Here is a 13,180-nt window from a genome sequence, read left to right as displayed (position 1 = left end):
ATAAACACTACAATTCTCCTCACTGAGGGCAGTTGCCCTCCTGGATCTGGCCACTGGTCACTTGGAGACAAGAGGAAAGCTTGGATTGCATCTCAACAACTTTACTGACAACACCCAAAAGAGAGTTCCAAGTCTTTGCCCTTTAAGCCATGGGTCATTTCTATCCTTTCTCAGCCCTCTTCAAGGTACATGACATGTGAATCCAAGTTGCTAAAACCTCACTTACACAAAGGAAATAAAAGCAGAATAAATCACTTAATCACAGCAAGTCCTCTAAATGCTTGCTTTCTATTTCAGTGAACATTTTTTTTAAAGTCAAATACAAGCAGGATAAAAAGATTTTAGATTTTACTTTTAATGCTTAGGTCATTATTCTGTTGTCACTGGCAAACATATGTAATAGGCTATATTTTGATCCTTACTGTCAAAAGGTGATGGCCTCTTCTGTTAGCATTAAACTTACCAGTCCTCTTGGCTATAAGGATACCACCTCCCTTGGAAGCCTTCCTCACACTGTCGGATGTGGGAAAAGCAGCTTCTATGAGGCTCCCTGATGCTCCCAAAGGACAAGACACCTTTCATCTCCTTCAGTTCTTTTTCTCAGTTCTAGTTTCTAGTTCTCAGTTTGGTTCCCTCAAGTTCCTGCCATTAGCTCTGGGAAACTATACTGACTGGTTCTTATCTTGCCTTTGCATCAGTGAGTCATTTGTGTTAATCAATTTAGGCTGAAAACAGTCACTCAAAATTTTTCTGGATTGACCATTACACTGAGTAGTCAGGTTAAGGTTTAACTTCAATTCCTTTTTTTGTAGTGTTCATATAATCTTAAAACAGATGAACACACCTATGAAAAGTTCTTTATGTTTTTTTTAGAGATCATGTGTACAACTATTTTATCTCCCAATATCCAAATTTTCATTTTCCACTAAAGAAAACCATTCTTGTAGGAATGGTGGATTCCACATTTGAGGCAAAAATGTATCAGACATGCCTGGAACAGAATAATGAAGCAGGGGAGAACGGGAATAGGATTATAGACTTAAAGAAAAAAGACTGACATGATCTTATAATTGTTGAGACTCAGAATTGTGTTTAGAACACGGGGTGGTCTAGAGAAAATATTCTACTATTGTATATTTTTAAACTAAAATCCTACAAGGAAAATTTTCATTTACAATACCAAAAAGTCTCTTGCTAATTCCAGAGCCTCAGCCCTGACCCTAAGGGCAATCTCTGCAACGATTTCAATAAAAATGTAAGCATATATATGTAATCCACAATTTTTAAAACCACAATTGGTAGTTTATTATACACATTTTTCTCTGACTGATGGCATTTTATGTTAACAGTCTTTTAAACATTATTTTTGCAGGCCTGGAAAGATGGCTCACATGTTAAGAATACTTGCTGCTCTTAGAGGAGTACAGTTTGTTTGCCCAGGGACCAGGTTGGTGACTCACAGCCCTGTAATTGCAGTTTCAGGGGCTCTATCACCCTCTCAGGCTTCTCTGGGTATTAGAACACTAATGTACATGCAGACGTTCACATAAGTATTTGTAAGACAAAGTCTCATTACATAGTCTTGGCTGGCCTAGTACTCACTATATAGATAACTCTGGTCTTGAATTCACAGAGGTCTGCCTGCCTCTGACTTTCAAATGGTAGGAATAAAGGGGTACACCATTATGCCCTGCTAAATCTTTAAGAGAATGTTTTTTCCAGTACTAGGAACTGAACCTAGAGCTTCACATAGGTGCCCAAGGGTCCTGAACTGTGTCTCCGGATTTCTTTGGTGTAGAGGTGGTTTTAAGACAGAATCTCATCAAGTCACCAAGTTACACGGGCTGATGAAGAATTCGTGATCCTTCTCCTCACGAGCGGCTGGGATACAGGTGTTCCAAAAGCCACATAACAGCTACTTCTAATATACAAGTATGTCTATGCTTTATAGTGTTTTGGGGTTTATAACTTACATATTGGGCTTCTTTCAAATCTTTTTGATGTGACCAAGAGATTTTGGCCCAAATGTTCACCAATTTCAGGGTTATATACCAACAAAACAGAACAAAAAATGGTTGAAATAGGGCTAATCAGGTTGCTGTATCTAATCTTCAAGCAGCTTATAAATTTAGAATTCACGTGGGGGGGGGCATTCTTATCACCTTGTAAAAAGTGCTGTTTAAAACACATTCTCTGCTCAGTCTTAGAAGATGTGAATACCAAAATCTTTCTAATCTCTCCTAGATGCATTTTTGGGGAGACTGCAAAAAGCCTATTTCCCCTCACCAGGAGGTAAACACCAGTGGTATAGACTACCCATCTAATCTCATGATCACCAGTATTACACAAGCTTACGAGAGAATGATACAGATGCATGGGGTCGTCGAGGTGGGTGGGTACGGTCAGGGAGGCGTTCAGACGGGAATCGCGGTCAAAGGAGGTGGATATAGGAGGGGGCAAGGTGGCCATGTTACTGGATCCTAATATGGATTAATCGGAGTGCTGAGGTCCAAGAAACGAGATAAATGCAGTGTCCGCACAGTGAGAAGCGTTACATATTAAAGCTAAGCACAGCTATGTTCCACAAATCTTTTTATAAATACAAGCCTTACTCGGACTCACAACATAAAACAGGAAGCAAAAAAGGTCTGCGAGTGGTCCAGCAGGTCGGACCAGTCAGTAGGCCTGGAGCGCAAGTCACTGCGGGCCCTAAGGCGGCCACTGAGAGCGGCCAGGGCTCCGTGGCGCTGTTCCTATGTCCGCGGGCGGGCAGTGACTCGGTACCGCCCAGGGCGTCAGCGTGACCCCGAGGCTCAGTGAACCCTGAACTCGTCGCCCCAGCCAGCCGCACAGACCGGGGCAGGCGCTTTCTCGCGCACGGGGGTGGGGCTTTTTCAAGCAGCTAACTAAGATGGTGTCGGCTGGACTTCCCGGGACAGCTGCCTAAACGGACCGAGGGCCAGCAGCCGGAAGGACCACCGAGCTCATTGTCCCGCCCAAACAGGACAGTGCGGAGCCCGCAAGTTCCAGACTCGAAGGACAGAAGCACAGGCAAGTACGCCATAGGACCTAACAAATGTTTAAGAGAACGCCGAAAGCGCGGGGAGGCGGGCCTGACTCACTGTCACCATCTCGCGACAGCAAAGTGACGTCGCACAGCAAGCGCGTGGTCTAGTCTTTCACCTTCAGACTCCTCAGTTTATGGGCCTACGCCTTTAAGTGAGTGATGGACAGCGCTTTTATCCAATCATTTTCCTTGTCAACATCCAATCAGATTTAAACTTTCTTCAGCCGCCGGAGAAGTTGGAAGCCTGGGGTCGAAAGAGAGCGAGCGAGTGAGTGAGCGAGCTCTTTGTCTCTCGCGAGATCGAAGAGAACCAAGTTCTCAGGAAAAAACGCCTGAACTGATGGCCAGACTAACCAAGTAGTGATTTAAAGGACGTGGCCACAAACCAATGAAAGGGAAGAGAAGGTGGGATCGCTGCTTTCGCCGTGCTAGAAGTACCGTTACAGGGCAGACTTTTTGTCCAATCAACGCTTCTAGGCTTTGGGTCAGGTGACCATGAAGTGCGAGGGGCGGAGCTACAGCCTGGCGCGAGGAACCGTTAAGATAGACAACGAATATAACCAATGAGGTACTGGGATTAGGGCGTTGGGAACCCAATAACAGCGTCGGGGCGGGCGCCTTCCCGGAGCGCGGGGAGATGTAAAGATGGACAAATAGTTTTTCCAATGAGAAGGCTGAAGAGTGAATTAATTGACCAATGAGGTCTGCGGGGCGGGAGCCTTTGCCGCGGCGGAGTCCAAGATGGCGGCGTGCGAGTCCGCTGTGTGAAACGAGCGCGGGGTGGCGGGTTAGTCAGCTCCGCAGAGACGACCTCCGGCGACCCTCAACAATGAAAGGAAAGGAGCGCTCGCCAGTCAAGCCCAAGCGCTCCCGTGGCGGTGAGGACTCCAGTTCTCGTGGGGAACGGAGCAAGAAGTTAGGGGGCTCTGGCGGCAGCAATGGGAGCAGCAGCGGGAAGACGGACAGCGGCGGGTCGCGGCGGAGCCTTCATCTGGACAAGTCCAGCAGCCGAGGCGGCAGCCGCGAGTATGACACTGGTGGGGGCAGCTCCAGCAGCCGCTTGCATAGTTACAGCTCCCCAAGCACCAAAAATTCCTCAGGCGGGGGCGAGTCGCGCAGCAGCTCCCGGGGTGGAGGCGGGGAGTCACGTTCCTCCGGGGCCGCCTCCTCAGCGCCTGGCGGCGGGGACGGCGTGGAGTACAAGACCCTGAAGATAAGCGAATTGGGGTCCCAGCTGAGTGACGAAGCGGTGGAGGACGGACTGTTTCACGAGTTCAAACGCTTCGGTGATGTAAGTGTCAAAATCAGTCATCTCTCAGGTTCTGGCAGCGGGGATGAGCGGGTAGCCTTTGTGAACTTCCGGAGGCCAGAGGACGCGAGGGCGGCCAAGCATGCCAGAGGCCGCCTGGTGCTCTATGACCGGCCTCTGAAGATAGAAGCCGTGTATGTGAGCCGGCGCCGCAGCCGCTCCCCGTTAGACAAAGATGCTTACGCTCCGTCGTCCAGCGTGGTCGGAACCTCTGTAGGTAGCCACAGGCACGCCCCTGGAGGAGGCGGAGGTCAGAGATCGCTTTCCCCTGGCGGGGCTGCTTTGGGATACAGAGACTACCGGTTGCAGCAGTTGGCTCTCGGCCGCCTGCCTCCTCCACCCCCGCCACCATTGCCCCGAGAGCTGGAAAGAGAACGAGACTATCCGTTCTATGACAGAGTGCGCCCGGCTTATAGTCTTGAGCCGAGGGTGGGAGCTGGAGCAGGTGCTGCTCCTTTCCGAGAAGTGGATGAGATATCACCTGAGGATGATCAGCGTGCCAACCGGACACTTTTCTTGGGTAACTTAGATATCACTGTGACAGAAAATGATCTCAGAAGGGCTTTTGATCGTTTTGGAGTCATCACAGAAGTGGACATTAAGAGGCCTTCTCGTGGCCAGACCAGTACCTATGGCTTTCTCAAATTTGAGAATCTAGACATGTCTCACAGGGCCAAACTAGCAATGTCTGGCAAAATTATAATTCGGAATCCAATCAAGATTGGTTATGGTAAAGCAACACCCACTACCCGACTTTGGGTGGGTGGTCTGGGACCTTGGGTGCCTCTTGCTGCCCTGGCACGAGAATTTGATCGATTTGGCACCATTCGAACCATAGACTACCGAAAAGGTGACAGTTGGGCATATATACAGTATGAAAGCTTGGATGCAGCTCATGCTGCCTGGACCCATATGCGTGGATTCCCGCTAGGTGGCCCAGATCGTCGCCTTAGGGTAGACTTTGCAGACACAGAACATCGTTACCAGCAGCAATATCTTCAGCCTCTGCCCTTGACTCATTATGAACTAGTGACAGATACTTTTGGACATCGAGCACCTGACCCTTTGAGGAGTGCTCGGGACAGGACACCACCCTTACTATACAGAGATCGTGATAGGGACCTTTATCCTGATTCTGATTGGGTGCCACCCCCACCACCGGTTCGAGAACGAAGTGCTCGTGCTGCAACTAGTGCTGTCACTGCTTATGAGCCACTGGATAGCTTGGATCGAAGGAGGGATGGCTGGTCATTGGACAGGGACAGAGGTGATCGGGATTTGCCCAGCAGCAGGGACCAGCCAAGGAAGCGAAGGCTGCCTGAGGAAAGTGGAGGACGGCATCTTGATAGATCACCTGAGAGTGACCGGCCTCGAAAACAGCGTCACTGCACTCCTTCTCCCGACCGAAGTCCAGAACTGAGCAGTAACAGAGATCGGTATAACAGTGACAATGATCGATCATCTCGTCTTCTACTCTTGGAAAGGCCTTCCCCAGTCAGAGATAGACGGGGCAGTTTGGAGAAGAGCCAGAGTGACAAGCGAGATCGTAAAAACTCCGCATCAGCTGAACGGGATAGGAAGCACCGGACAGCTGCTCCCACAGAGGGAAAAAACCCTCTGAAAAAGGAAGACCGATCTGATGGCAATGCACCCAGTGCCAGCACTTCTTCATCAAAGCAGAAGCCACCTTCCCAGAAACAGGATGGAGGGACAGCTCCTGTGGCAGCATCCTCCCCCAAACTCTGTTTGGCTTGGCAGGGCATGCTTCTACTGAAGAACAGCAACTTCCCTTCCAACATGCATCTATTGCAGGGTGACCTCCAAGTTGCTAGCAGTCTACTTGTGGAGGGTTCAACTGGAGGCAAAGTAGCCCAGCTCAAGATCACTCAACGGCTCCGTTTGGACCAGCCCAAGTTGGATGAAGTAACTCGTCGCATCAAAGTGGCAGGGCCTAATGGTTATGCCATTCTCCTGGCTGTACCTGGAAGTTCTGACAGCCGATCCTCCTCTTCCTCAGCCACATCAGACACTGCCGCCTCTACTCAGAGGCCACTTAGGAACCTTGTGTCCTATTTAAAGCAAAAGCAGGCAGCTGGGGTGATCAGCCTCCCTGTGGGAGGCAATAAAGACAAGGAAAACACCGGGGTTCTTCATGCCTTCCCACCTTGTGAGTTCTCTCAGCAGTTCCTGGATTCCCCTGCCAAGGCACTGGCCAAATCTGAAGAAGATTACCTGGTCATGATCATTGTCCGTGGTGCGTCCTAAAGTCCATGTGTAACTTGTATTTACTACTTTGACATGGTTCCTTGTTTTGTGATGTGTAATGGGATACAGCATCAGATGAAATTCTTTCAATTAGTTTAGTTGGTTTTTTTATATATATATTTTTGTAAACCTTCTTAAAATAGATATTGGGGCAGTTTAGTTATTAAGTGAAAGGGATGCCCTGAGGTAGCAAGAAGACAGATTTGCTTTAATTAGGAGCTCTTACCCTCATAATTTTTCTTTTTCTTTAGTTTTTTTTTTTTCTTTTTCAATCTTGAGTTTTTAAAAAAAAATCCTCAAAATGATAAAACCCACAATTTTTAAAAATCATAATTTGGAGAAAAGAACCTTCTGAACCTTCTGATTATATGTACTCTGTACTGAAAATGATTTGATTGGTGCATAGATAATTTATACTAGAAGCATTGTGTGACTAAAATTTGATCACGTGTTGCAAAGTCCAATTATTTTAATCAGGTGTTTGAGTATTTCTTTAAATACACAGTTTATTCCCAGAAAGTTTGCTTTAACATTATATCATTAGTTTTTGGGTTTTGTATCCCATGTTTCTAGCAGTAATTGGTAAAAGTTGAGGCTTGTGTTATAAACCATTTACATCTTAAACTGGTATGCAAGAAATGAGTAAATGCTTTTAAAATGAGAATTTGTTGGTAAGTTAGGTGCACGATAGTGTTCTTATTGACTGAAAGGTGTAGCTAATACAGTTCTAATGTGCATACTTCAAAACCAAAAATGAAGGTTTTTTGTATCCACTTAAGAAATTTCTGGTTTCAGTAAGAGTTGTCTGCAGGCTTATAAGTAATCCTTTTATTTCCCCTAGTAAACATTAATCAAACATCTAAATTACAACATTTTTTAAAAGGTTATTGTAAAATGCCCTCAATGTATTTGAAGGAAATTCCCTCAGGTTTTTTTTTTCCCAAATGTTTAAACAAGAGTAGTGGTATTACATTAGTGACAGTGTCTTGAATATGTTTGAAATTTAATGTTTAATATTTTGACTGCTGCTTGGCTGGAGAGGTTTGAAATGTCAGTGTTAGAAAACCTTTTTTTTTTTTAATTTTGATTTTTCATGTACCTGTAATTAACTTACCTGCACAGATTCCCCCACCAAGCCCTCTCCCCATAAACATAAAATAAAGAGCTGAGGATTTGACACCTGGTTTTTAGTAAGGGCTTCTGTTATTGTATAATAATGGTTTTTTTTGTTTGTTTTTATGTGCCCTTCTACCACTTGTGATACCTAAGGCCATTATTAAATACGATTTTCTCCCTCAGTTTAAGTACTGAGGACTTCAACTAGGCCCAGTACTTAGTTATGATTAGGAACTTGAGTTTTTGGATCATGGTCATTTTTCTATTCTGTGAATATGACTTACTCAAAGCCTTGCAGAGCCCAGCTGTTTTCTTTCTGTTATCAAAGCTCATAGATTTGAAGTAGCATCAGTAATAACCCAGAAAAAGGTCGCATAATTTTAGTTTTTCATTCTGACTGTATATAAAGCATGTCAGTATGAAAACCTCATCACTACATCATACTTTTTGTTTTTCACTATGTATTTATGATTTTTATTTTAGTTTGGAGTTTTTTGAGAGAAAGAATGAACTAGGCTTCTGAGCACAAAGGTGTGCCTATAGAAAAATACTGAAATCTTCCAACTAAGACTTTTGCCTCCAAAAATGCAACACTTGTTGTGAGATAGACATCTATTTAGAAACTAATGCAAGTGTAGTCTGTGTACATGGAGTTTAAGTACAGTTTTTAGTTAGGTAGGTAGATTTTTTTTTTCCAGTTTAAATAATTTCACTAGCCATTACTTTTTAGTTTTTTTGTTTGTTTGTTTGTTTTGTTTTGTTTTTGTTTTTTGATAAGATAGTTGGACAAATGATATTGCTGTTAGAGAGTGGTCTGTGACATCTAATTTTACTATTAATCAAATATGTTGTGATGGTTTGCTCTGTTTATTTGAACCCTTAACTGAAACTGCTACATTTTATTAAATCTGATCAATTAGTGCTTCAGTATTTTTGAAACAGTGGCTTGATGCCATTCCTAAATGTATTATGTAAATTAGTTTGGTGCTTACCCACAAAGTGCCATCTTATTTGTGTTGCCTACTCTTGTGCAGGTTCATAATATTTGTCAATTAGCCACTTTAAACCTTCAGAATTTGATTGACAGCAAAGTCTAAATTTATTTCTAATCTTATTAGCCATACCAGAATCCCATATTGGATATTCTTTTAAAGTTGTTAAAATTTTATTTTATGCATATGGGTGTTTTGCCTGCATGTATGTCTGAGTACCACATGCTGGCTGCTCTCCCAGAGGACCCAGGTATGGTTCCCAGCACCTAGTCCCATGGGATCCAACATGTTCCTCTGGGCTCCCTGAATGTTCATTTTAACAGCCTTCCCCCTCACTCCCCCCCCCTTTTTTTTATTTTAGTACTTTAGTGTAACTTTTTTTTAAAAAAATCTTTTCAGAAACTCAATTAAAATGAATAGAGAGAAAATTTCTTAAGTATGCTATTTATGTGTTAAATATACTGGTAAAAATAAGATTAAAGCTTATGATCACAGCTTCAAAGTTTATGGAAAGTTAAGCAATCACTTAGCTTCTAGCAAATGGTTCTACTTAATTGTGGACTAGTGTTTGCTGGTTGTAATAGAGATTTTTTTTCCTGTAAAGAATTTTCATACAGAAACCTAAAATTTTAATGTGTACGTGTACACCATCAAACTTGAGGGTAGTTTTCCTTTCAGAATTAACCTCTTAAAATGTACATCCTCTGGCTTCTATAAGCTTTTGTTATATTTTGAAGGTGGTAAACTCTTTGTGACTGACTCCGTTAGATCATTTGATACATAGCAGTAAAAGGTGTTTTTCAGAGTCAGTCATAGTTTATTTAAAAACTATGTTTTGGGCAAATGTTCACTGACTTTTTCTTTAATCTTTTTTTTTTTTTTTAAATTAAGTTAGCTTTTTTTAGCTGGTAAAATTGCTCATTTTGCAGGCACGGCTTGAACTGCAGTTTGTATCCATATAAGAACCATTTATGAAAACTTCTGTAGTAACAGAATTATGAGATCTTCTATTGAAGAGGGCCTTAATGACTTAAGTGAAAAAAAAATGGAGACAATTTCTGAACTCTCCCCCCACCCCCCACCTTTGTCACAAAGTTTGGTTTTGAAATAGGAGTAAGGTATGAGAACAAGAACCAGAGTTAGCCTTGTTAACTTTCTGGTTAAAGTGATATCCTTAATGGTGGGAAATGGTTTCCGGTTACTGCAGTAAACTGTTAAGCTTGATGAAGAGTCTTATGTGCATAACTTGAACAGAATTGAAAAGTATGAGTCCTGAAGTATTTTCTGACTGTTTAGCAAATTATATGTGTGTTTCTTAACAGAAAGTAACATCTACTGTCTTTGAAAACATAGGTAAAGGTGGTCTGTAAATGGCTTTGCAGCTTTAACCCCTATCTACCTAGTAATGGAGTAGTCTTTATTACTCCATATTAATAATAAAAATAAGTGTAGAGGGGTTAAAAGTTTGTCTAAACTCCATTTTTCTGTTCCACTTTTTTAGTTATATTTAGAAGATATTGGTTAATTATAAATTTGCTTTTTCCTGAACATTTGGCCATGTATTAGTCAGGGTTTTTTTGTTTTGTTTTTTAGGATAAACAATATTTTCAGTTCCATAATCCTTGATAATAGTCTTTTAAAAAGTCAAACCCTATGTTATTTGTGTATCCATATAGTAAATTTATTTCAAGGTTTGTGCCAGTGGATATTATTGGTGCTTTTTGAAGTTAAAGTGGACTATCCAGGAAGGTCTTGTTAATACTATGTTCATCTATAATGGCATAGGGGAAATATATATATTTTTAATACTGTAAACGTTTGTACTGAATAACCTTTTTTTCCCCCTCCCGCAAGCAAAACTGGTGAACAGCGGATGAAGATACGGAATTCAAAGCTCTAATGGACCTTTTTGAAGAGAAGTGGCTTATGTGGAGTTTACATGAGCCTCTGATGGAAGAAAGCTAATCTGTTTAGTATTTTGTGCATTTTACTAAAATGGCAGCTTAACATTGTGTATCTGCTATTGTGATGCCAATGCCGGTGTTTTAAGTGGAAAAATGACCTCTTTGCTTTGTGCTGTGTACACAAGATTTCTGGAAAAGTAAAGAAAAACCCTTTTTATGGCTCACACAGCTTAAAAGTAGCTGTCACTCAAACATGGGCTCACAGTTGAGCTGCTTTTGTTTTATTCTAAATAAATTGTTTCTTTTGAGGAAAATGTTTTTCTGCCTGGAAGTGAATTGACGGCAAACCTTGACCCCTTTGTTTGCAGCGGAGGGGGTACTTGCTGCTGCTCAGATCTTGTATGTCTTGAGCAAGAAGCAGGGAGATCATCAATTTCATTTTGACTATCACGGTGTGTCAATTCTGAAGGATCATAGTGTTACAGTGACCCCCCTTTGTTTGCAGTGAAGGGGATCCTTTGCTTCTCGGTCCTCAACACGATGAGGGTGCTGTTTGCTGGCATGCAAGAAGCCGGGGCAAGCACTCTAAGCCTCACTACAGTGCACGAGTCTGGGGCTTTGCTGGTTTGAAGAGCCGGAGTTCCTGAAATTTAAGTTTTGATTTATTTTGTTCACCCATCACGTTTGGCTTTAGTTTCATTTTTTAATTTGAAGAAAAGTTTGAAATTGCATTATCTTGCACTTTTAACATTTGCACCAAATTGCCAAAAGAAGGAGAAATGCTCCGGTTGCTTTTTAAATGTTAATGATGATGTTAATAAAGCCTTTCCTGACACATTTGAGGAGCTCCTTCGTCTCCAGGGGCTTCTTACCAGAGTTATGCAGTGATGGGTTTAGTTCTGAATGGATGAAGAGTTCCTGAGAGCTAGCATTTGTAATTAGAACCGTTACTTGGTATCTGTGCCTTATTTGACCTGTGGTTCCACATGCCTTGGATGCGCATGCACCGTGACGGTTTCATAGGTTCGAACGCACACTCAGGCCCAGTCACTTCGGTTGGTAGTACAGATTGTGAGGAAAAAAATGGAGGCATCCTTAAGGAGGATTTTGTTTGCCTTTAGTTCCTGCATTATCCTGTACAGGGGCTCTTGAGCTTTGGAAGCCTGTTCCCAGTACAGGAGAAAAACTCCCCTGTTTGCAGCAGGATACTTCGGTGCACAGTGACAACGCTGGAGTTCAAGAGGAAGCCAGCAACTCTGCACCTTTGGCTTCAGACACCATGGTTGTTTGCCAGTTTTAAACTTAATAGTTGCAGACGAAGACCACCCTGACATGCAGGCTTGTTGGGCTTGTTTTGAATTTTAACCTCGGATGGAAGAGCCCTAGTGCTGTCTTGTCTCCATGCGGGATGATGATTGCTAGGCAACAGGTGATTATCAACCAAGGATGCCACGGTTATACTCTACAAGGTGGTGTTCCAGTGGTAAACAGCTGTGTAAACTTGTAAACAGGTAAGAGGGTGTTTTAGAGGTCAAAAATAGAATTACTATAATGCTTCAGTTATGTTTCTCTTGGAAGTCTTTAGACACTGCTGCTGTTAAGCTCCCTCCCCTCACTTAGGTATTTACAAAATTCTGCAACTTTGTTCTTGGTAATTCTTCTGTGGCTTATTTTAGAGAATATTTTGTTATTTGAAAAAAACATTTTAATGTGGGAGCCAAAGTGTTAGCATTTGATTACAGACTTGAGCCTTGGTGTCAAAATTTTAAGTTTTTGACATTTGTTTTTAACCTTGGTGTTCACTTTTCGTGGTGATTTAATGGTGCCAGAGGACTTTGGCTATCAAAACACTTAAGTTTTTTTTTTTTTTTTTTTTTTTTTTACCTATTGGAAATGATAAATATTTTATCCAAAATGATCTTATATTTATTTTCTTGTCCCTCAAAGAGATTGATTATGAAATTTAGGCAACTGCAACTTGAGGGAAATGAAGGGGCAGTGTTGAAAACTCTGACTTTTGTCTTACCAGTTTTTCATTGTCCAGATATCCTAGTAGCCTGAGCATCCTCCTTGCACATTAATTAAATAAGCAAGTACAGCTTTCTTTGTACATCATGCAACGTCCTCACCTTTTTTAAAATTGGTTTAGAGATTTTGAGTAGAACTATTCACTTCCATAAGATTTAGGGAATCTGGTAACTATAGTAACTAGTCTGTACTGGCTACTTTCCCCTATAGGTTTGTTTGGGCCCCTTGGATGATTTAGCCTCACAGCTTATGTATCACTGATGAGTGAGAGGGACAAAATGAGAAATGCGGAACCTCTTAGGTTCTTGGCATGTTAAAGTGTTATTAAGCCAAGTTTGCTTATGAAGTAGTTTACTTAAGGCTTTGTTGATGGAACTCTCTTTGCATCTCCACCCAGTTCTTACCTGTTGGTAATGCCAGTTTTCATTATATTTTCCTTCTTGCTAGTCAAGTAATTTACCAATTAGTAGGCAGATATTTTAACTGGAGAATTATGTTG

General features: G+C 42.3%; 1 protein-coding gene and 1 long non-coding RNA gene across 3 annotated transcripts in view; one reads left to right on the top strand and one right to left on the bottom strand.

Moving 5' to 3' along the window:
• Window positions 1–2,760, bottom strand: part of LOC143442094 (uncharacterized) — an 85,328-nt gene extending 82,568 nt beyond the window's left edge. The window contains exon 1 of one of the 2 annotated variants that reach the window (XR_013110014.1): window positions 2,623–2,760. This is a non-coding gene — a long non-coding RNA (uncharacterized LOC143442094). Of the gene's footprint in view, window positions 1–2,612 lie in introns of both variants that reach the window. The other variant, XR_013110013.1, reaches the window with a different exon arrangement.
• Window positions 2,761–2,900: 140 nt separating this feature from the next.
• Window positions 2,901–10,967, top strand: Rbm15 (RNA binding motif protein 15). The gene is made up of 2 exons (XM_034500715.2): window positions 2,901–6,630; window positions 10,604–10,967. Exons 1-2 carry the CDS (start codon window positions 3,765–3,767, stop codon window positions 10,624–10,626), a joined length of 2,889 nt encoding a protein of 962 aa, XP_034356606.1. The 5' UTR covers window positions 2,901–3,764; the 3' UTR covers window positions 10,627–10,967.
• The last annotated feature ends 2,213 nt before the right edge of the window (window positions 10,968–13,180 follow it).

This window comes from Arvicanthis niloticus, chromosome 4, assembly GCF_011762505.2.
Source record: "Arvicanthis niloticus isolate mArvNil1 chromosome 4, mArvNil1.pat.X, whole genome shotgun sequence".
Classification (NCBI taxonomy): domain Eukaryota; kingdom Metazoa; phylum Chordata; class Mammalia; order Rodentia; family Muridae; genus Arvicanthis; species Arvicanthis niloticus.
This window is presented reverse-complemented; position numbering and strand designations above follow the sequence as displayed.

Bases quoted from the DNA above. Each gene is read 5' to 3' on its own strand.
- Rbm15 (XM_034500715.2), top strand. From the start codon at position 3,765: ATGAGGTCTGCGGGGCGGGAGCCTTTGCCGCGGCGGAGTCCAAGATGG. The intron at 6,631-10,603 runs GTGCGTCCTAAA...CCCTCCCGCAAG, and splicing joins GGTCATGATCATTGTCCGTG to CAAAACTGGTGAACAGCGGA.